This window comes from Hemibagrus wyckioides, linkage group LG26 (genome assembly GCF_019097595.1).
Source record: "Hemibagrus wyckioides isolate EC202008001 linkage group LG26, SWU_Hwy_1.0, whole genome shotgun sequence".
NCBI classification, from domain to species: Eukaryota; Metazoa; Chordata; class Actinopteri; order Siluriformes; family Bagridae; genus Hemibagrus; species Hemibagrus wyckioides.
This window is the reverse complement of record NC_080735.1, coordinates 12,463,890-12,486,754: the sequence shown is the minus strand read 5'-3', so window position 1 is coordinate 12,486,754 and position 22,865 is coordinate 12,463,890. Positions and strand designations below refer to the sequence as shown.

The 22,865-nt window shown below is 41.0% G+C and overlaps 1 protein-coding gene across 5 annotated transcripts in view; it reads right to left on the bottom strand.

Annotated features, from left to right (window-relative positions):
- Window positions 1-22,865, bottom strand: part of itsn1 (intersectin 1 (SH3 domain protein)) — a 47,713-nt gene that overhangs the window by 7,606 nt on the left and 17,242 nt on the right. For 2 of the 5 annotated variants that reach the window (XM_058380312.1, XM_058380315.1), the window contains 24 exons: window positions 22,730-22,839; window positions 22,409-22,472; window positions 21,482-21,652; window positions 21,160-21,272; window positions 20,669-20,931; window positions 20,044-20,193; window positions 19,759-19,899; window positions 19,341-19,428; window positions 19,000-19,139; window positions 15,302-15,396; window positions 14,992-15,206; window positions 13,917-14,038; window positions 13,713-13,727; window positions 12,391-12,710; window positions 12,140-12,311; window positions 11,453-11,658; window positions 11,252-11,334; window positions 10,707-10,873; window positions 9,636-9,681; window positions 9,359-9,480; window positions 7,812-7,935; window positions 7,202-7,393; window positions 3,031-3,152; window positions 126-232 (listed from right to left, as the gene is read on the bottom strand). In XM_058380312.1, coding sequence (XP_058236295.1) covers window positions 126-232; window positions 3,031-3,152; window positions 7,202-7,393; window positions 7,812-7,935; window positions 9,359-9,480; window positions 9,636-9,681; window positions 10,707-10,873; window positions 11,252-11,334; window positions 11,453-11,658; window positions 12,140-12,311; window positions 12,391-12,710; window positions 13,713-13,727; window positions 13,917-14,038; window positions 14,992-15,206; window positions 15,302-15,396; window positions 19,000-19,139; window positions 19,341-19,428; window positions 19,759-19,899; window positions 20,044-20,193; window positions 20,669-20,931; window positions 21,160-21,272; window positions 21,482-21,652; window positions 22,409-22,472; window positions 22,730-22,839 — 3,348 coding nt within the window. The remainder of the gene's footprint in view (window positions 1-125; window positions 233-3,030; window positions 3,153-7,201; window positions 7,394-7,811; window positions 7,936-9,358; window positions 9,481-9,635; window positions 9,682-10,706; window positions 10,874-11,251; window positions 11,335-11,452; window positions 11,659-12,139; window positions 12,312-12,390; window positions 12,711-13,712; window positions 13,728-13,916; window positions 14,039-14,991; window positions 15,207-15,301; window positions 15,397-18,999; window positions 19,140-19,340; window positions 19,429-19,758; window positions 19,900-20,043; window positions 20,194-20,668; window positions 20,932-21,159; window positions 21,273-21,481; window positions 21,653-22,408; window positions 22,473-22,729; window positions 22,840-22,865) is intronic. The other 3 variants (XM_058380314.1, XM_058380313.1, XM_058380316.1) reach the window with 3 other exon arrangements.

Below are 22,865 nucleotides of genomic sequence, written 5' to 3'. Positions count from 1 at the left end.
AACCAGGTTTAGTGGCTCTTCTACAACAGAAAACACCGACCTGTTCTCAACGCTGGACTTTGGGGAAATAAATAAATAACCGAACTCCTAGAGTGACCGAGTGAATTTAAAATGCTGAAGCATACTTGAGCAGTTTGATGTTGCACATGATGAGTTCCTTCCAGTTAACAAAGATCATGGCCACCTCCTTCTCAGTCAGCAACTCTGACTCCAGCAGAGGCTTCTGGAAGGTCTGGGAGACACAAAGTTGAGGAACAATTACTCCAACACTTGCCTTACAACTCAGGAGAACTTCTTCAGAGAAATAGCAGGAGAGCAAGGAGCTGAATTATGCAAGGAAGAACAGAAAGAGCAAGAAAAACAGAGAGGAAAGTGAAAGGATGGATGGAAAACGAGTTGAAGAAACTAAAAGCGAGTAAAAGAAATAGAACAAAAGGGAAAAGGGGGAGAGGAGGGAATGAAAGAAAGGAAGGAAGGAAGGAAGGAAGGAATAAAGAAGGAAAAAAAACAGTAAAAGAATGAATGGTAAGGAAATACAAAAAATGAAAAAATGAAGGCAGAAAGAAAGAATCAATGGAAAGGAAGAGAGAAAAAAAAGAGTGTGAATAAGAGGAAAAGTGGATAAAATGGGCAAAAGAATGACTGAAAAGGAAAGAAATGTCTAACATGCAAGTAGTAAGAAAAAAAGAAAGAAAGACGAACAGAAGGAAAGAAAGAGAGTGAAAGACAGACAGACAGAAAGAAAGACAGAAAGACAGAAAGAAAGAAAGAAAGAAAGACAGAAAGAAAGACAGAAAGAAAGAAAGAAAGAAAGAAAGAAAGAAAGACAGAAAGAAAGAAAGAAAGACAGAAAGAAAGAAAGAAAGAAAGAAAGAAAGAAAGAAAGAAAGAAAGAAAGAAAGAAAGAAAGAAAGAAAGAAAGAAAGAAAGAAAGAAAGCATGATGGATGGTTCATTTATTTACACTTCAAATATATTGTGAAAACTTTATCAAAATCACACCTAGATTCTTTATTTCCCTCACAAGAACTGATGGTATATAGGACTGAGTTTATATAGGACTGAGGGTATATAGGACTGAGTTTATATAGGACTGAGGGTATATAGGACTGAGGGTATATAGGACTGAGGGTATATAGGACTGAGGGTATATAGGACTGAGGGTATATACAGTGAGGGAAAAAATGATTTGATCCCCTGCTGATTTTGTACGTTTGCCCACTGAAAGAAATGATCAGTCTGTAATTTTAATGGTAGGTGTATTTGAACAGCGAGAGGCAGAATAACAACAAAAAAAATCCAGAAAAACACATTTCAGAAAAGTTCTACATTGATTTGCATTTTATGCAAATGAAATAAGTATCTGACCCCCTATCAATCAGAAAGATTTCTGGCTCCCAGGTGTCTTTTATACAGGTAAGGAGCTGAGATTACAGTAGGAGCACTCTCGGGGAGTGCTCTTAATCTCAGCTTGTTAACTGTATGAAAGACACCTGTCCACAGAAGGAAGCAATCAATCAGATTCCAAACTCTCCATCATGGTCAAGACCAAAGAGCTGTCCATGGATGTCAGGGACAAGATTGTAGACCTACACAAGGCTGGAATGAGCTACAAGACCATCGCCAAGCAGCTTGGTGAGAAGGTGACAGTTGGTGCGATTATTCCCAAATGGAAGAAACACAAAAGGATTGTCAATCTTCCTCCGTCTGGGGCTCCATGCAAGATCTCACCTCATGGAGTTTCAATGATCATGAGAACGGCAAGGAATCAACCCAGAATTACACTGGAGGATTTTGTCAATGATCTCAAGGCAGCTGGGACCATAGTCACCAAGAAAACAATTGGTAACACACTACGCCGTGAAAGACTGAAATCCAGTAGCGCCCGCAAGGTCCCCCTGCTAAAGAAAGCACATGTACAGGCTCATCTGAAGTTTGCCAGTGAACATCTGAATGATTCAGAGGAGAACTGGGTGAAAGTGTTGTGGTCAAATGAGACCAAAATCCAGCTCTTTGGCATCAACTCAACTCGCCGTGTTTGGAGGAGGAGGAATGCTGCCTATGACTCCAAGAAGACCATCGCCACCGTCAAACATGGAGATGGAAACATTATGCTTTGGGGGTGTTTTTCTGCTAAGGGGACAGGACAACTGCACCACATCAAAGGGACGATGGACGGGGGCATGTACCGTTAAATCTCGAGTGAGAACCTCCTTCCCTCAGCCAGGGCATTGAAAATGGGTCGTGGATGGATATTCCAGCCTGACAATGACCCAAAACACACGGCCAAGGCAACAAAGGAGTGGTTCAAAAAGAAGCACATTAAGGTCCTGTAGTGGCCTAGCCAGTCTCCAGACCTTAATCCCATAGAAAATCTGTGGAGGGAGCTGAAGGGTCAGCCACAATCCTTAATGACTTGGAGAGGATCTGCAAAGAGGAGTGGGCCCAAATTCCTTGAGATGTGAGATGTGTGCAAACCTGGTGGCCAACTATAAGAAATGTCTGATGTCTGTGATTGCCAACAAGGGTTTGCCACCAAGTACTAAGTCATGTTTTGTAAAGGGGATCAAATACTTATTTCACTCAATAAAATGCAAATCAATGTATAACTTTTTTGAAATGCATTTTTCTGGATTTTTTTTGGTGTTATTCTATCTCTCACTGTTACCATTAAACCTACCATTAAAATTACAGACTGATCATTTCTTTGTCAGTGGGCAAACGTACAAAATCAGCAGGGGATCAAATAATTCTTTCCCTCACTGTAGGACTGACAGTATATAGGACTGATGGTATATAGAATATAAACAGTTATAGTTGTAGAGTCTGTGATTATGATGATGGATGCCTTACATTAGGAAGCAGAACATTTACAGTAATGTGAAGTAAATGGGATATGCCTTCTGTATATAATTAGTGAGCAGTGAAGGAGAACCTTCTCTCTACCCGAGTTGAGAGATTACAAGCCCATCGGTGCAACTTTCCGCGTTAAAGTGCTGACCACATACCACAGAGCCGTTTCGGACCTTACCTCAGTGACCAACTGCAGGTCGTTCACATAGTTCTCTTCGGTGACGATGAGCTCGTGGATGTAGCCCTGCCTTTTCCTCTCCATCAGGGTCAACATATCCAGCAGGTGAAGGTCAGCGCACCCTGCAGACAGGGTAAAGGTCACTACTGACATCTCCTTGGTTGTACTGTACTGGATTTAAAACACACGTTAAACAAATTCATATCCAGTGCATCATTGTTCTTAATACAGCAATATTACACATGTATAATAGGGGAAATACAAAAGCAGTGCTTTTTACAATACAGTGAAGTGATATACATGCTATAAAACACCACAAGCACAATAAAGAAAGTACACAAGTTGACCATTGCCATGGAGATCTTTAATGGTTACACGTTATTTTCTATAAACATAACATGCCACTTTTGTTTTGTTTTTTTTGTTTTTTTTTGTTGTTTTTTTATTATTAAAGCTAAAGGATCGGATATGATATTTTCGGTTGTACATTCGTTTTATTTACTCCTTTCATAAACCAAACGCTTTCGGATTTTTCCAGAGCGGAAATAATGGATTTCTGTGTATAAGTGAAGATCGTATGAGAAGCCTGTTGTGCTTCCAGAGTCCAAGTCTGTTGCCGGTAAAACAAAACAATGGGCATGATGGACGGTCCGAAGTGTCTATAAGAAGCAGCACACTTTAATACTTTTACACTGATAAAAATGAAACAATGTGGATTGAAGGGGGGGGGTGAACAAAAACAAACAAACAAACAAACAAACAAACATACATCCCGGTCCGGCTGCTAACAGAGAAATGACCTTTGTTTCAGTTCATTCACGTTTAGAAGATATTACAATACTGTTGTGTGGATATAAAACAAAATCATAATCGATATGGTACAACCAGTACAATAAAGTTTAAGCATTAAATTAATGTCATGCCTTTCTTACCAAGCAAAACAAAAACCAAACAAAAGCCTAAGGCCTTGCCATTATACTCCTCTGTAAACATTTTTAATTCATTACCATTTGTGATTAGTAAGTGTTACATTTCAATGTTATCATTATTTGTTCATTTATTTATTTGATAGGGTTGAAACCTCTTAAGAATGTTCATTTCATAGAGCTCGGTGACGTGGTAACGTTTCAAGCTAGCTTTATATCTAAAAACGGGAAAGCACACATTCTTAACCTTTTTCCCCGATTGTTATAAAAATAGAACGTAGCCGCTTAAGCAACTTCGCACACTCGCTCTCTCCATCCTGACCTCCAAAAATAATCTCAAAAAAAAAAGAAAAAAAAAAAAAAAAAAAGGAAATTATAGATACAAAACTATTCAATTCTATACTGGCGAACAATTATACAAGAAATGAACATGATGAAGTCTCAATGGGAGACTGCAGTCTTTACATATCCAACATAAAGAGTGTGTGTGTGTGTGTGTATAATCATATACACTACCATTTGCTGTACCGTGTGTACCTGTGTGGCAGTTGTGCAGTATTTGGTTTGTAACACCGTTTTTTGTTTTTTTATCAACCCTGTCACACAAACACTGTGAAATGAATGGACCAGTGAACACACACACACACACATTAAAAAAAATAATAAAATAAAACCAAAACAAAGCAAGCACGTCTACTCATCCGATGTTTGGATATGAACATATGACAGACGACACAGACTTTATGTGATTGGATGAATGGAGAAGTCCCATCCTGCCCATCAAAATCACTGACAGCACCTAAGGTACTTTTTTTTTTATTAATAATACACACAACAGCCATGAGATCCATCTTCATATGACCAGGACTTGTTGTGTTTTTAATCTGATCAAACAGTGAAACATATGAATGAAAGGAAAAGAAATACATATTTACCAGAACAAAATAAAATAAAAACCCCAAATACGTGGCGTCGTAAACCCACTTGAGTTTGTATGACAGGTATGATAAAGATACAGGTCAGATAGGACACATAACGTATATGTTCAACCAGGTCAACGGACATGAATAGTGGGTCTTTCTGTGGTGCTGTGGGTCCACTGAGAGGTCAGGGGATGGGGCTTTGGAAGGAGCAAAAAGGAGGCAACTGTTAGTGAGTGGGCGGAGCTTAACGTCAAATGGTGGGAAAAGCCTTACGCCAAATGGTTGTGATTTTAATTGCATTAGCGAAGCTTACAGAATAAGATCACAGAAAGCCACAAAAGGACCCACTATCCAGCAACCAAACATATGGTTATAATCCAGAAATAATTCAAATGTTGTTAATTTTATTCAACGGTAAAGAAAATGTTTTAAGCATTCTTTTCTTTAAATGCAGAGAATGCTGCAAAAATTGCTTGTTTGTTTTTTCTTTTTCTCTCTTTTGCGTGTATCTACGTTTCTGAATACTGAGCTTAACAATTGCTCTTTCTGCAGTATTCGGGATTCGTTTCTTCTGGCCACAAAGCCAGCTGAGAGGGGCAGTCACATGACCAATGTGGGGGGGTTCCATCTCCCATCATCCCGCTGGGCAGTGTATAGGGGATAGTGGGTCGCTTTGAGGACTTTCAAGGCTGAGTGGGAAATGGGCAACATAAGAGTCCTAGAAAGAGGAAAACACAGCACATAAGCAAAAAAACGGAGTAAAAAAATAATAACCAAACAAAAAAGGTTTAAAAAAAAAAATTAAAAAATTAAAAAATAAATAAAAGAATGAGAAAATATACCCACAATGTGCAAACAGTACAAGCTTGGAAGACTAAGAATGAACACAGGAGGTCTTACAAGACGACACGACATGCAGGTGTGAAGACTTAAAGAGAAAGAGAGACAGAGAGAGACAAAGAGATACCGCACTGTCACGCTATACGACATGGAAGTGAGGAGATGCAGGAGACGGGTGGGAGGAGAGTGTTAGTGTGGAGGATCGGACAACGGGTCAGAGTGGGCGTGAGTAATTTCTTAGACCTATAAGACCATAATGTTTGGAAGAACATTCCTTAACAAGGGCTTAGGTAGAACTGGATCATCCGTATTAATTTACTATTTCAATTTACTACTAAACATCACCAAAAGGTTGTCAGTGTTTATAGTGGGCAGGATAGAGAGAATTAGTGTGTGTAAGTTTTCGAGGGACAGAGTGTGACAGAGAGATAATGGCTGTGTTCATACAGAGAGCTTAAAGCTGATCATTCGCTATATATCAGATTCTTTTTTCCCTGTGATTTGATATGCAGGGCGTCTCAACATTGGAAAAATATAATACAGTGCCCTACAGAATTATTGGCACCCTTTATGAATGTATGTGTGCATGATTAAAAATGTTTAATTCTGGTCACGTGAGCAAAGAAATTGTAGATAAATAAATAAATAATCATTTAAAAAAATTCCGTGATCCTTGTTTTCCCTTCTTCTCTAATCAGTGATGCTCATGGGTCCAGCTCCAGACAAATCCCCCAACAGAAACTTTTATTACAAAATACAATATCCATTAATAAGATCTCTATTACCTGCTGTGTCTAGGTCAACAGCCGTCTGTCTCGTTTGTGTGGAAAGTTTTCCTCTCATGGTCTGAAAGGGATTTTATTAGAGGGATGTGTACAGCCCCAGGGAAACACGTTTTTTTTTTTTAAAAGGAAATTACAGGTTCCTGGGCATCAATTTGTTTTTGTATTTATTTAACAAAATACTTGAGGTGTGTAAATCATTTCTGTCAGGAAAAATAGATAAATATTTTCTCCTAGTGTGTGAATGGAAAAACTTAACTTATGGTATTGTGGTGTTTATTTTATATAATCACTTTGGCTTATTTTTAAGAAAGGCGCCAATAATATTGGAGGGCACATCACCATGGAAAACCATCACCAAGGTACGTCAGGAGGGATAAAAACTGCGTGGACTTGAATATTTGCATAAAAGCTTTTCACTTCTTGTGCAATGAATACTTTCTGTACCATAACTGAACATAATCACCATTCTCCTGTCTTTATTATAACAACCGACATGGACATGTGAGCAAATGAGACCTACAGTTTGAACAAACATATCTGATTTAGTCACGTATTAAAAATAAAACCCATTCGCCCTGCTGTGAGAACAAAGCCATTGATAACGAGAGAGAGAGAGAGAGAGATAGAGAGAGAGAGAGAAAAGAAAAACAGAAAAAGAAGGAGAAACCAATAAGAAAGAGCATTTATTCATACTCACATTGCTGGCTGGGGTCAGTGTCGGTGGTCAGTTTGACGTAGTTGGAAGGGAAAAGGCCGATGGAACCGTTCAGCTCGCCTTTCCACCAATCAGGATCCTCCCTGCTCAGGACGTTGATGATCTGTCCCTTCCCAAAGGGCAACTCGTCATCGTTCTGAGCCGTGTAGTCGTACATACCGATCACCTGGCACACTGGACACACAAATAACACATTTAAAGAGTGATTCCAATGATCACCTCTGAAATGTTTAGTTACTAGATTATTTTATTTATTAAATAGAAAAACGGTGATTGGCTTTAGACAGGAATTTGAAGTCAGGGGGCTTTTTGCGGGGGGCGGAGATTCATTTCCACACTGACTTCCCAAGTCACAAATCTTACACAAACCCATTAATCTACCTAAACACTAATAAGAGCTGGCTGAAAATGGAGCCTTGTGAAGGTACAGAATTACAGACCAGATAGAGGTGGGAGGTTTATACCAGTAGGCGAGAGAAACAGTAAAAGAAAAAAAATTAAATTTGGGGGCAAACAAAAAATACCAAAAACAAACCTTCTGTGCTCGGACCTCTAACAATCGCTATGGTCAGTTTGTGAGTGATGCATGTACCTGCATTTGGTGTAGGCAGTTTGGGTGGAGTTGGCTCAGTGGGTGTGGTTTTACTGGTGCTTGGGCTTAAGAGTTTCACATAATTAGCTGGGAACCATCCGATCTGACGCTTCTTTCCTCTGGCCTAGATTTGAAAGAGAAAAAGACATCAATTTTAAAAACATGTCAGTCATACACCGATCAGGCATAACATTATGACCACCTGCCTAATACTGTGTTGGTCCCACTTTTGCTGCAAAAACAGCCTTGACCCTTCATGCACTTTGTATGAATCAGAACCAGCATTAACTTCTTCAGAAATCTGAGCAACAGTAGCTCGTCTGTTGGATCGGATCACACGGGCCAGCCATCTCTCCCCACGTGCATCAATGACCCTGTCGCCGGTTCACCACTGTTCCTTCCTTGGACCACTTTTAATAGATACTGACCACTGCAGACCGGGAACACCCCACAAGAGCTGCAGTTTTGGAGATGCTCTGATCCAGTGGTCTAGCCATCACAATTTGGCCCTTCGTCAAACTCGCTCAAATCCTTACACTTGTCCATTTTTGTCCTGCTTCTAACATCAACTTTGAGGACAAAATGTTCACTTGTTGCCTAATATATCCCACCCACTAACAGATGCCATGATGAGGAGATCATCAGTCTTATTCACGGCACCTCTCAGTGGTCATAATGTTATGCCTGGTGTACATTACATAAAAGAACAAAGCTGTACTGCCGTTTTCTCTGAACCCTCAACAAATAACGTTTGCTTTTACCTATGAATCCCTTCCCTTACCTGTACTGTTCTGAAAAGCATATTTCAGCAGGCTTTAGGCAGACTATCTTTGTCTGGCAGGAGCGTATGACCAAATTAGAAGTTTACCGTCAGAAATGAGCAATTCCGGGGAAAATGAATAACTGAAAATGAAAGCTTTTCAGGCGTGCTTACTCAATGTTTATATGATTCATCAACAGTTAATGTTGGAAAAAAGTCAAAAGAGGGTCAGATGAGTCAATGTTTGTGCTCTCCATTGGAGTAGAAAAGAAAGACAGAAACACAATGTGTGTGTGTGTTCACCCTGCGTTATATATAATGATACGTATCCCCTTGCGAGTTCGTAGCGCTGATTCAGCGGTGCTCAATTTTATGCTAATGATAATGGCCTGGCATCAGGCAATGGGTAGATGTCATCTAAACAGGAGGATAATTCTATAATGGTGCTCCTTATTATAACTGTACCACCTGAAATAATAACTAGGCATTATAACTATAACCTTAATGATACACAGCAAGCTAGCTAAATCAGATTAATAGTAAAAGAGGTTAACTACAGAACTCTAGTCATTGTAATATGACAGGCATTAAACAAAAACATAAAAAAGCAAACATTTTACTTCTTGAATCATGTTTGATGATCTTTATGACCTTAACCTTAACATAAAATATGCAAGCAGATACATAACATTAGATAGAGACAGATAGGTGTGTGCACACATGGAACTACAGATATAAGCTAGTTGTGTGTGTGTGTGTGTGTGTGTATATTTATTTATTTCCAGACCTGTAGTTCTCCTTCCCACCAGCCCCCGGGGTTCTTCTTGCGGATGAGGATGAGCTGGCCAGGTGCTAGAGTCAGCTGCTCTAACCCAGTGGCAGTGTAGGGGGCAATGACCTGAGCGATCTCTGCGGAATAGACGACACTCTCATTAGCTTCAGAAATAAGACTGTATTCAGACAAATACAAGCTGGTGATAATTGCTATAAAACAAATGAAAATAAAAAAATAAAAAAATCTAAGCATGTCCTGTTTTATTAGCATCCACCTGTGGAACACTCACCTGGTTTCTTTCCTAGACTTCCGGATTTCCCAGCAGGCCCCAGACCCTGAAGAAGCAGTGACAGAGGCTTTAATAATTTGAGTGTGACTAAACTATATATGGAAAATGATATAGGACGTGCTGTTCTAGAAAAATAATCAGCCAGAGGTGAATCTGAGTTAGTTATTTTCCCATAACATTCAGTTCAATTTTATTTTATTTGTATAGCGCTTTTAACAATGGACATTGCTTTTCATCCATTTATAATTTCACTGATCAGGCATAACATTATGACCACCTGCATAAGACATCCATTCTCCTGTATACATCACCCCCATAGCTGTATATCTTTATTGTAACTTATTGTAAATATGCCACTTATGCACTTCTAGTTGGATGCTAACTGCATTTCATTGGCTCTGTACATGTACTGTGCACAATGACAATAAATTTTAATCTAATCTAATCTAATAATATTGTGTTGATCCCACTTTTGCTGCCAAAACAGCCTGTCATGCACTGTGTATTCTGACACCTTTCTATCAGAACCAGCATTAACTTCTTCAGCAATCTGAGCAACAGTAGCTCGTCTGTTGGATCGGATCACACGGGTCATCCTTCTCTCACCACGTGCATCAATGAGCCTTGACCACTCATGACCCTGTCACCGGTTCACCACTGTTCCTTCCTTGGACCACTTTTGATAGATACTGACCACTGCAGACCGGGAACACCTCCACAAGAGCTGCAGTTTTGGAGATGCTCTGATCCAGTGGTCTAGCCATCACAATTTGGCCCTTCATCAAACTCGCTCAAATCCTTACACTTTTTTTACACCTTACACAAATCCTTACCATTTTTCCTGCTTCTAACACATCAACTTTGAGGACAAAATGTTCACATACTGCCTAATATATCCCACCCACTAACAGGCGCCATGATGAGGAGATCATCAGTGTTACTCACGTCACCTCTCACTGCTCATAATGTTATGCCTGATCGGTGTATATTTGATCGACATGTTATAGTTAGGGACTGAACAGTGATGTGCTACAGTATTTAATAAAGCCTTATGCTAAGCAGCAGTCTAACCTCAGAGTCTTTGGGCTTGACGTAATTGGAGGGGAAAACGCCGGTCTTGCCTCCTACTGTTCCCGTCCACCAATCCCCCTCTTTCTTCAGCACTGTGATGACATCACCCTGCTGGAAGGTCAGATCACCCTGCTCGTTGCTTTCATATGTGTACATTGCTATGTACTCTGAGGACACACATAAAAAAAAAAAAAAAAATAAAAATTATTAAATCGGGATGTGTGAGCACTGAATCATTAAACTTCATAAGTTACTCAGTAAACCCTATCCCCGGTGCCAGGACAAACAGCGCATAGTTCCAACCAAAACATGACACTGAGAGAATTTACCCCTCCAGTGGGCTAGCTAAAGAATTCATGATTTATCTGAACACCACTGAGATGAGAGTTTCCACTCCTTTATTTGTTCTGTTTTGGAGCAGCGGTGGAATTTGACCAAGCTGTAGTAACAGGTCTCAGTGTTCTGAAATTCATTTAGCGCCGTCAGTGCAAGATTTACCACGAGTGTGTGAATAGCTTGTGTACACTGTGAATGTGTAACCTCACCTTCGCCAAGCTCCATGGGTTTATTTGGAGTGGGACTGGGCCTCTTCATGGTGGGAGGACTGTCTGAGGATCCTGACTCAATACTGAAACAAAGCGCATGCTGATCATTAGGACATGCAGATAAATACTTTTCGGTATCTATTTTACTTCTACTTATAATTGCTTTCTATTACAAATACACAATCTGGGTAACCCCCACACCTCATCGACTTGCGCACGGGTCCGGAAATGAGCTTGACGTAAGATTTGGGGAACCAGCCTCTCTGACCCTGTACTTCGCCGAACCACCACATATCCTGCTGCTCCAGAACGGTGATCACGTCACTCTTGTTGAAGTTCAGGTGATTATCCTTCTTTGCCCGCCACGGATACAGAGCCTGAGCCTGCATCCCCTCCACCTTCTCCCCCTGAGAGTAACACACAATGTTATACTGACACAGACTCACTGAAGAGATGCTGTTAGTGTAGCATTGTACAAGCAATTAAGTGCGTCCCAAGCAGACAATAGCATGAATAAGATTTAAGATTCAGTGAATTTCATTAAGTGCCTAATGGAAATGAACAAATTACATTGAGTTACATTTACTTTTATGGACATCTTTTACATATTTAAATAGAAAATTCTTGCTCGATCTAAAATAAAAAAATAAATAAAATAATGCAGTAAAGGACATGACTTTATTTAGACCCCTTCCCTTACATCAAGCAGCACAGATCATTCATCTATAGTTCAGGACAACTCAGAAAATGTGCGTTTCCATACAATTAAGGTTAAAAATTGAATGTAGAATATAAGCAGGATGTGTGGATCAATCAAAAAATGATCGATGTGTCGTATCCAGATTTAAAGCCGTTGCTTAAAATTGCATACTGAGGGTCAAATCTCACCTGTCCAAGCACGGGTGAGGGGGAGGAGCCAGAAAGAGTTGCAGGAGTGAAGGCTGAGCGTTGTCTGCCTTGCCCTCCACTTGGCACAGACAGAGAAGGCTGCGTTGGTTGGGTTGGCCACGCCTCCCAACCATCAGCGTCCTGCTTCTCTGCTGCCGAGTTTGTCGGCCATCTGTAAGACAACATGGGAGGAATTATATATGATCACACGATACAATTTGATTTAAATGTCAGCAGCGGTGCGAGCTCACGTTGTACTGAAATCTGCCCAGTTACTAGAAGCAGATGAAGACGTAGAAGCAGCAGCTGGAGCGGCTGGAACGGCTGGAACTGCAGGGGGCGGAGGCGCCACTACCGTGTCCGTGGGTATGGGCTGCATGGCTGTGGGCGTGGTCGAGGTGGGGGTGGGAGTGATGCGTGTACTCAGCTTGGAGGTGAAGGCGCTGGCTCTCAGATTGACAGGGACATCGGATTCGGGAATCTTTTCTGCATAGTTAGCAGGAAACCAGCCGGTCTTGCCTTTGATCTCTCCTCCTAACCAGCCAGGTTCACCCGTCTGAGATTCGTCCACCTGAGAGACAGGTGAAAATGTAAAACTTTCCCGAGATCGAAAGGCTAAAAAGTTGAAATGAACTGGACTCAAAGATGATCGGTGAGCTGTTAACAAATGAGGCCAGTGTCAAAATTGTGGGCTTGTGTCATGTTAAATTTTCCCCAACTGTGTTTCACCTATAAAAAACTTTAATTAGCACATTTAGCAAGTAGCACTAACGAATGTCATTGTACAACCGTCTAAAGTACATGAGTGACACATTTTTTGGCAATGGCTTCACCTGTTTGCTTCAATCAAACAAATATTAATAAACTCGTTGGTTTGTCGGTGCACAAGCAAGCTGAGCTCCTCCACCTTCGCCTGATATAAATAGCAAAAGAGCTAACCCCTGGTACTAATCACAGAAAGGCTTAATGATGGCAATAGCCTTCCTCCCAACTTCCTTCAGTGAAAGGTACATGTTCACTACTGGGTATACATTTATAAAACAAAATTTTTTGATAAAACACTGCAAATGTAAAAATCATTCCATTCATTCAATTATTTAAATGAGACTAAATTAAATTCAGAGCAGTTTTCCATTACATTAGTGTATTCTCCTTATGGTCTAGGACGTTTTCACATCAGCATGTGTCCTGTTTAGGAAGCTGTTAAAAATACAGAGGTTTCGTTCGATCTTACAAGCCTGACGGTTCATCTTATGAGTCAGCGGATAAAAAGGAAATGCAATGACATGCATGGACGGTGTTTTCTGAACATCACTGCATAGTCCTGATGACGTCAATAAAATAAAATAATAACTAAACAAAAAGAGAATACAATGAGGACAGACACAAAAACGACTACTCCGCCATGCATTCAACAAATAACTGATATGACAAGGGTTTGTCGAAAGAAAACCTATTCCATGTTCATGTATGTAATTGAATAATTTCTTCTTCATGTGAAAAGATGGAGGTAATGCATGGCAGAGCAGAAATAAAAGATTGTGGAGCAGGGGGGCAGCTGACCAGGACTTACCCACTCCCCTTTCACCTTCACCAAGAGCGAGCACAGATACAAGAGAGAGGTCAAAGGTTAATCCCCATAAACACAGGTAGTCATTTTATTTTACCATATTATTCCTTTAAATGTTATATAGCCTAAAGCTGTGGTCATTACAGTAAGCCATGGCTGACCAGGAACACTGCATCATTTATCAAGTTTCTAGTGTTGATTATTTACCATGACTATGTCTCCAGGCTGGATGCTGATCTCATCATGACTGCGGGCCTCGAAAGGGTAAAGTGCTCTGTAGTACACCACTCTTACCTTCTCCTGGTTGAACCCAGACATGGACACTTTATCTGAAAACCAACACACACACAGAAAATGGGTCATTTAGTGAAAAGCTGCGTCATGTGATCACAGATTGTGTGATATACATGGTCTCCAAACCACATATTTCTGTTTCACACCACATTCATCTGTCCCGCCATCTATTAATATCAAACTTTCATTCCATACCCCACTCCATCTGACCATCCCACCATCTGTCTGTCCATTCCATTTGGATGTCCAAACATATCACTGATTATCCCAACATTCCATCTACCATCCTAATATTTCATCCGTTCAAACAATGCTTTCCTCCAAACATCCATCAATCCATCCAACTCAACAACCTCCAGTTCAACATTCCATTCATTGATCTCTCACAATACTCAATTCATTTACTCTTTCAACAACAATGTACTTTTCATCCATCTATCCCAATATTCCATCTGTCCATCATACCATTCCACCCATACTTCCACCGTAGCATTCCATCCATCAATCCATCAATACGTCCACTCCAACAGTCATTTGGACACATCCATCCATGTATCCCTACCAACATTCCATTAATTTCTCCAATTACATTTGGTACAAATGACTTCAAAGCCTGCTCAGTCTATCACAACATTCCATCCATCCATCCATGACTCCTTCCATTTCAACATATTATTTATTCACCCATCTATCACAACATTCCACTCATTGATTAATCTAGCTCAACATTCCCTTCGTCCCTCCATGCACTTCATTCATCCACCCATCATACTTTATTTACTCTCTCATTCAAGAATTTCTTTTCCCCTCAACCATTTCAGATAAATTATTCATCCTCTCATCCCAGCATTCCAATTATTTTCGTCCTCTGACCACAGATCCATCCATCCATCCATCCCAAGTTTCTATTAATTTTCCCCGTGCACTCCTCCATGAAAAAAAAAATCATCAATCATTAAAATATCTACCCTTGCAGTGCTGTCCTCACCTCCTGGTGGCCAGGGTGATGGCCCCAGCTGTTTGTTTGGCTCTGAATGCTGCATGAACAGCTTGGAAAATTTGTCTTGCACATCTCCTCTAGAGCTCTGGCTCTCTTCCTCTCCCAGGTGGCTGACCCAGGGCTCGGAAACTGGCGGTGTGGGGTCCTTCGCTAACGTGGAGTCCCGCCAGGCAGGAGACACGGTGTCATCAGAGCCCAAAAGTCTAGAGGAGCAGAGAGAGGTGATGGGGTCTGCTTTAACCGAGAAGTCTGAATGCAGTGTAAACCAAAAAACATAAAGCACTTCTAAGAAACACACCTGCTCTCCTGCAGCTCTGCAGGTTTGGTGTCCAGTGGAGGCTGCAACTCCTTTTGCTTTAGTCGTTGTTGCTTGTTGTGGATCTCCCTGAGCTCCTGCAAAACGATAATGATATAGGAGAGAGCGAGAGAGAGAGAGAGAGAGAGAGAGAGAGAGAGAGAAGGTAAAGTGAACTGCAAGGAGGAGGCACTAGGAGGTTTCTCCTCTCTAACACAAGCAAACAAATGTAACAACTGCACTAGACCCTGCAAGCACTGGTCATTCAAATCCCTTTCAATTATTCACACCACCTTCACCTGATCTGTATTAATGCTTTTTACACTAATGTCACTGTAAGAATACACAGTCTAGAAGAATACACCTCATGTTTTGGTCGCACACCAATCACAGTTATGTACTTAATAATTTGAGGGATATAGATTGTATCAGTCAAAACCAAGACACATTGAAAGGATCATTTCTCTTTTAAAGGGTCTGCTAAGTTAACACAGTTGCATCTTGTCATGTCTGAATTTAGGAAACACAAAAGCTATTATGTTTTTAGCTGTTATGACTGTCTTAAGTCAACTGCTCCCGAATATTCTGGGTGATATTTTCATTATTATTTAGGTATCTAGCATGAAACATGGTGCAATGTAATCCTCAGACTTTACTATATAATATCTTATGTACAATAGAATTTAAATAATTCCATATATAAGCAAACTCACAGAAATAAAAACATAGACACTAACAGCGGTCATTGAGGTTAGAAAAGAGGTTTCGACGTCAAACCAAAAATGCACACACACACACACACACACACACAGCCTGTGCCACCGAGAGCGACTGGTTAGAGCCAGATTCCTCATAAAAATTCATGCACTAAATTTCACACACACATTAGATTTAGAAATATCCAGTGTTATTCGACCATTTTTGTGTGTTACAGAAATAATACTAAAAATATTTTGTAAAATATTATTAATTTGCCGGATATTGTTCTGGCCTTCAGGTCACACTTTAGCCAGAACTCCTGAAACCCATGATCGGCAATCAGTGCAACATAGGTAAAAAAAAAAAAAAAACAGGCAATGAAGGGGCGAAGAAATAACTAAAGCCAGTTATAAGTTAGTTGCATCCTACAGACTAGGTGTTTTGAATAAGGCTATAAAATGCAGCCTACATTCTCAGAGGACATTTTAGAGGACACTACCTTCAACTCTGTTAGCTCACACTTCTCTGCACCGGTCTGAAAGTTTAAAAGAATAGTCACAAGTGCACTAAGTTTGTGTTCATATATATATATATATATGCAAAATTTTCTTCAGAAAATAAGAGATTTTAATTTCACATCCCAATAGAGTTTATTCTCTCTATAATATTTCCGTAGAAATATTATATAGAGAATAATAATGTCCCTACACTGTAATCTAAAGTGTCTTCCAATAATTTGTATTGATTCAGATTGACCTTGAGGTCACTATCTTAAAGTCTTAACCTTCTGGCAGAGGAAACCTGGTTTGGGGCTTTGAATTTATAAAACCATCAATGTTTATGAGGACTAGCTGCTGATAAACAGCCCTAAAGCATTAATGACCAATGGTAGGCATCAGGTGTTGTACCAAAACATGCCCTTAACATCCACTTGTTTGAGGAAATTTAATTATTGTTTATTTTTTATACAATCATTCGTCCCCATTCTCCTGAACAATGTCAATTATTTTAAAGTGAACGGTAAACCCCCCCAAAAAGACATGTACATAGCGCTTTCTTCAGGAATTTGGACGGGGAGGTGCAAGAAGACACAAGACACATGAGGGGAACAGTGTGTGGGATGTCTACGGCAAAGGTTGTTTATATTTCTACATCTCAGTTACTAAAGGGAGAACTTCATACAGTTGGAACAGGCCAGTAGAGCAGCAAGTCAGTCCGACAGAACCTCGTCCATTAAGCCCCCTGACTGTAAGAGACATGGTCTGACGTACAGCCGCCCAAAAAAAGTCATAAAATGAACAATTTCAATGCAAAATTGCTGACAGCTCTGGTCACTACTCATTTTAACCTAATATTAAGTGATAAGCTCTAAGACACCCCAAGTCTGCGGGTATTTTGTGTTCCTGGTTAGTGTGCACTGTGGGCTTTCAATTTCACCATTGATCAGTGAAATTACGAGCTTAGTAGGGCTCATAGCAAGAAATGCTGAGATGATGCAGCACTGCAACCCATTCTGTAAAGGGCAGCTGATAGCACAGGGCGGTAAGTAAGGGGTGAGGTCGGGGCACAGTTTGGTGATGGTAGTTTTTGGGGTTGGGATAGCAGCGGTTCTGGTTGTCTACCTGTCGCCCTCTCTGATCCAGAAGAAGTAGTTCCAATCGAAGGCGCTCTATCCGGACAGTGTGGATGTGATAGAACAGGCCCAAGGACTGTACCACCATGGCAGGACAATAAGGGGGAGTCAGGGTAAGGGTGGGTGGCATAAGGCCAGGATGAGCGTAGGATGAGGAGGATGATGACCAAAGAAGCAAGAAAGAATGAGCAACAGTGAAATTGAGTAAGTGGAGTACGAGGGCTCAGTTTTTCACCTTACTTGATTTTTTCCTACCCCGTGTTCACACTAGAAACTGACGAGAAGAATCGTTCGTTCTCTAGTGAAGGTAATAAATCACACAGAGATTCTCAATTTTATGTAAACGATCACATAAAAATACAAATATCTGCAGTAAATTACTTGGCTTGGAGAACTTAGTTCCAGTGAACGTGAATTATATTAACGAAACACAGAGAGGGCTAAACCAGCCCTCTTTCCATGGCTGGTAAAACCAGAAACTCAGCATGCTTCATTGTTGCCAATTGAAAACAGTCAAAATATGTATATACAGCATAGCTTAAGCAGAAGTATAAATAATTAGATAGACAATCTTGAACGACTTTGGCTACTATAAAATTATTCAAACACTTGTCACCTTCCAGTGTGAACGCAGGGTTCGAGTCTGAACTCTGCCCTGAGAAATGCTATAAACTTTTGAGCTGTACACCTCCATTTCTAATAAACTATTAAAAGATGTCTGAAGTCAGAATCCTGCCTAGTCTCCACAACACACACATGATCAGGCATACCATTATGACCACCTGCCTAATATTGTGTTGGTCCCCCTTTTGCTGCCAAAACAGACCTGACCCGTCGAGGCATGGACTCCACTAGATCCCTGAAGGTGTGCTGTGATATCTGGCACCAAGATGTTAGCAGTAGATCCTTTAAGTCCTGTAAGTTGCCCCACCTAACCTTCACGGGCCCCACCTCACAACTTACACGACTCAAAGGATACTTTGACAGACACTGACCACTGCAGACCGGAAACACCCCACAAGAGCTGCAGTTTTGGAGATTCTCTGATCCAGTGGTCTAGCCATCACAATTTGGCCCTTCGTCAAACTCGCTCAAATCCTTACGCTTGTCCATTTTTGCTGCTTCTAACACCTCAAAATGTTCATTTGCTGCCTAATATATCCGACCCACTAACAGGTGCCATGATGAAGAGATAATCAGCGTTACTCACTTCACCTCTCACTGCTCATAATGTTATGCCTGATCGGTGTATGAGAAATACAGAATAAAAAAATGTACCTAAACACTGCTCTGTGTAATTCTGGAGGTCTGTCTGTATGCATTCAGCTGTTTATCTGTATATTTATGTAAATTTGTATGTTTTGTGTACCTTCAGCTGTGAATTAAATGCATCTATCTCCAGCAGTTTGGAGCGTGTCTCTTTCTCCACCGCCTCCAGCTGCTCACGGAGTTGCTGCCTGGTCGCCTCTTTCATCTCCACAGCCTTCTGCAGATTGGACAGCGAGTCCCCTAAAACACCCACACACACACCGTTACTGGACTTCTGCTATCAAGCTTTTTGACACTTGCCATATTCGAGTTTGTTTAGAGCTAAGCTTTTAAGGTAATCTGCCTAACAGAAGTCTGAGTTTTGAACACGTCTACTAACTTGAAGGTACAATAGTATATACACGCGGCTCGGAGACATTAAGAGGAATAAAATGTTCTTACTATGTAGGCTGTTTTGCTGCACCTGCTTCAGCTGATCATTCAGACACTGTTTATCAGGGATCAGTCTTCCCAGCAATTGCTGAGACTCCTACACAAAGACGGGGAAGAAACGGCAGACGGGAAAAAAAAAAAAAGGAAAAGGAGAAAAGAGGGAAAGGAAACGTGAATATCTGAATGAGAGTAGTTGAGGAAGGAGTATAACCAGCATACAGAAAACGAAAATCAATAGGATTGAAATTCTGAAGCCTCAGTCTGGCAGCATGAGAGAAAAACATAAAAATACATAAAAAAAATTGCATTACTAACAAAGACGAAACTAAATCCAAATTGAAAAAAATAAAAAATAAATAAAATAACCAACACCATGCCTGCACTGTAGTGTGTAAGGTAAGCTGGAAGCCTGGGTGGAGTGAGGTACCTGTAGCTGCTGCTGCAGTGTGGTGATCTCAGCGATACGGAGCTCCCGCGTCTTATTAGTGCTCTCAATCTCCTGCCTCTGAGTGGACAGACGGAAACGGATATCCTGCAGCTTTCCTTCCAGCTGAGACTTCTTATCATTCTGGAGAGAGAGAGAGAGAGAATGAAAAATAAAAACATCCTTCATCATTCTAAACCTTCAAAAGAATAAGATAAGGATCAATAACCCTTGCACACACCTTCATATAAATCACAGGTGCATGTAAAGTTCTGTGTGTGTTATTACCAAAGCCTCCAGTTCAAACTCGAGGGTTTTCTTCCGTGCTTTGAGCAGGACAATGTTCTCCTGTTCCCGGTTTCTCTGGGTCAGCAGCTCCTGTCTGCGGTTCCTCTCCCACTCCAGCTGCCGCTGCCGCTCCAGTTCCCGCTTAGCGGCCTATGATATGGAGTAAGGCGATGCTTTTGTTTATCAGGTGCATCTTTATTGTCTGTATGAATACCACAGGCATGAAGTGACTTGTTCCTCCTGTACTGAGAGCAGAGCGGACAACCGGTTTACTCAAAACACACTAACAACTGCAAGTCTGTGGGATTCATTCTTTCAGGGATGTGATTCCTCTTTTTTGAGGGAAGGACAAAGCTTGAAAGGAACAAAAGAATAGGCAATTTGTTACTGTTTCCTCAGGTATGCTGCCATCTACTGTTATAGTACTGTTCATATTTAAGGAAATATGAAGTTGTGTTGATTTTTGGCTTAATCACTCCATACAAGGACCAAGGTTTACCTGTCTGAGTATTTCATTAACTTACCAAGAGGAATAATATTAGCAGAATAAAGCAGAAAACTACATTTTCCATTGGGATGAATCCATCAGTCCATCACTGTAGTACACACATAATCCATCGCTCACCTCTCTTCTCTCAATCTCCTTGCGCCGCTCCTCTTCCCGCTGTCTCTCCAGCTCTCGCTGCTTTTCCAGCTGCTTCTCGAGCTCCTGCTGTCGACGCCGCTCCTGTTCCTGCCGTTCTCGCTCCTTCCGCTCCTGCTCCTCTCGCTCGAGAGCCGCCAGACGCTCCTGTTCCTTACGCTGCTGCTCAAGCAGGGCCTGTCGCCGTTTCTCCAGCTCCAGGTTGCCTCGCTCAAAGTTCTCCCGTTTCTTGTCCTCAAAGGTGACTGCAGAGAAGAAAGCGGATAAACTGTAATGTTCACCAAAAGATGATACTAAAACATCTGTACACTTTTATCTTATATAAATACGTACAGATGTATCTATATGCATGACATGCCATCATGTCATCCAAACTCCACCCCTTTCTCCTCATATTATCTTGGTAAATGTTATGCTCTAATTAACATGTAACAGGCCATATAGGAAATATGATTAATAGAACAGGTGATGACCTGGAAGCTTTTTCTCTGCCTCTTTCTCCTCTTCTTCTGCAGCCTCCTCCTGAACTCGCTGATCTGTAGGGTGTATGCTGGTAGTACCGACACCACTGCCAGAACGGACCCTCCTACACACACACCAATAACACCATATATATTAACAAGCCAACTACGTTTTGTATAACCTAGAGCAGAGAACTAAAAAATATCAACCAAGGGAACCATTACAGATAGTGTTATTGTTTGATATTGTTCGTGTAAAGGAACATATATCCAGAAGGCTTTAATTTCTCAAACATGAATATAAACAATAAATCAAAATTATTTAGTTATATACATGGGAAATGATGTGTTCAATTCAGGTAGAGACCTGAATGTTGGGGGAAGAAGATCAGGTGGCAGCAGAGGTGGGAGGGGCAAGCCAGACATGGCCATGTCGATCAAGTGCATGGCCAAAATAAACTCCTCGGCTGTGAGCTTTCCGTCCTGATCGATGTCCGACAGGTTCCTAGAGCAAACACACAGTCAGGGTACAAAATTAACTTCATTTACATAAGCTAATGTATAAACTCCACGGGCCCCACCTCACAACTTACACGACTTCCATCATCGTCTAGCCATCACGATTTGGCCCTTCATCAAACTCGCTCAAATCCTTACACTTGTCCATTTTTCCTGCTTCTAACACATCAACTTTGAGGGCAAAATGTTTACTTGCTGCCTAATATATCCCACCCACTAACAGGTGCCATGATGAGGAGATCATCAGTCTTATTCGCTTCACCTGGCAGTGGTCATAATGTCATGCCTGATCGGTGTAAAAAGCTGCTTTATTGAACGAGTTCTTGCAAAGTTGGAGTTGCTTCTTAACGTATAGCTGGTTTAATTGATAATGATGGTACAAATGGCATGGTGACAAGAAAGGAAGAGTGAAGCGTATGTATGAAATCGGCTAGATGAGGTGCCCTTGACCTTGGCTAAATTCAGCTAAATTCATTTTGTAACAAGATTAACTCAGACATTCTGTCACAGTGGTTTTCCTGAAAAAGGATTCATGATGTTTCCCCACGGAACCGCGAATGGTTTTCCGTTCTTAAATACTCATTTAATGTAGATTAATGTAATGAATAATGATTATGTAAGTCAGCAGGAGTGTGCAGTGCAAATGACAATACAATATGTAATATAACGGAGGTCTACTCTATATAGAATTCTTCAAATATTTCTGAGCAAGGAAAAGCAATGCATTGTAATTCCCTCTCACCAAATGGTAGCCAGCTGGGCCTGTGGTAGACTGGACTGCATGAGAATAGTTCTAGCCTGTGGTCCTGAGAAGCAGAGAGAGCGAGAGAGAGCGAGAGAGAGAGAGCGAGAGAGAGAGAGATGAAACAAGAGCCAGACAATACTGACTCTGGTGTCTTCAGGATCCTCCTCACTTCACTGACTCATCAGAAAGGATGAAACTGGAGCGGGTATGTTACACACACAGCAAGGAGTCTTTCACATTTAACATTTGCGCAGCAAGTCAACTAGCATAAAGCGAAAATGAAAAAGAAATGAAACAAAACCACTAGTCGTGTGGTACCTGTAAGATGGCCGCTCATCATCTTGTCATGGCTGTTGAAGAGTTGGCGATACTTTAGCCGTGATGACTGGGGCACGGCCCAATCGGAGGGTACAGGGGCTGCAGGAGCACTAACGTGAACAAAACAGAGGATTCA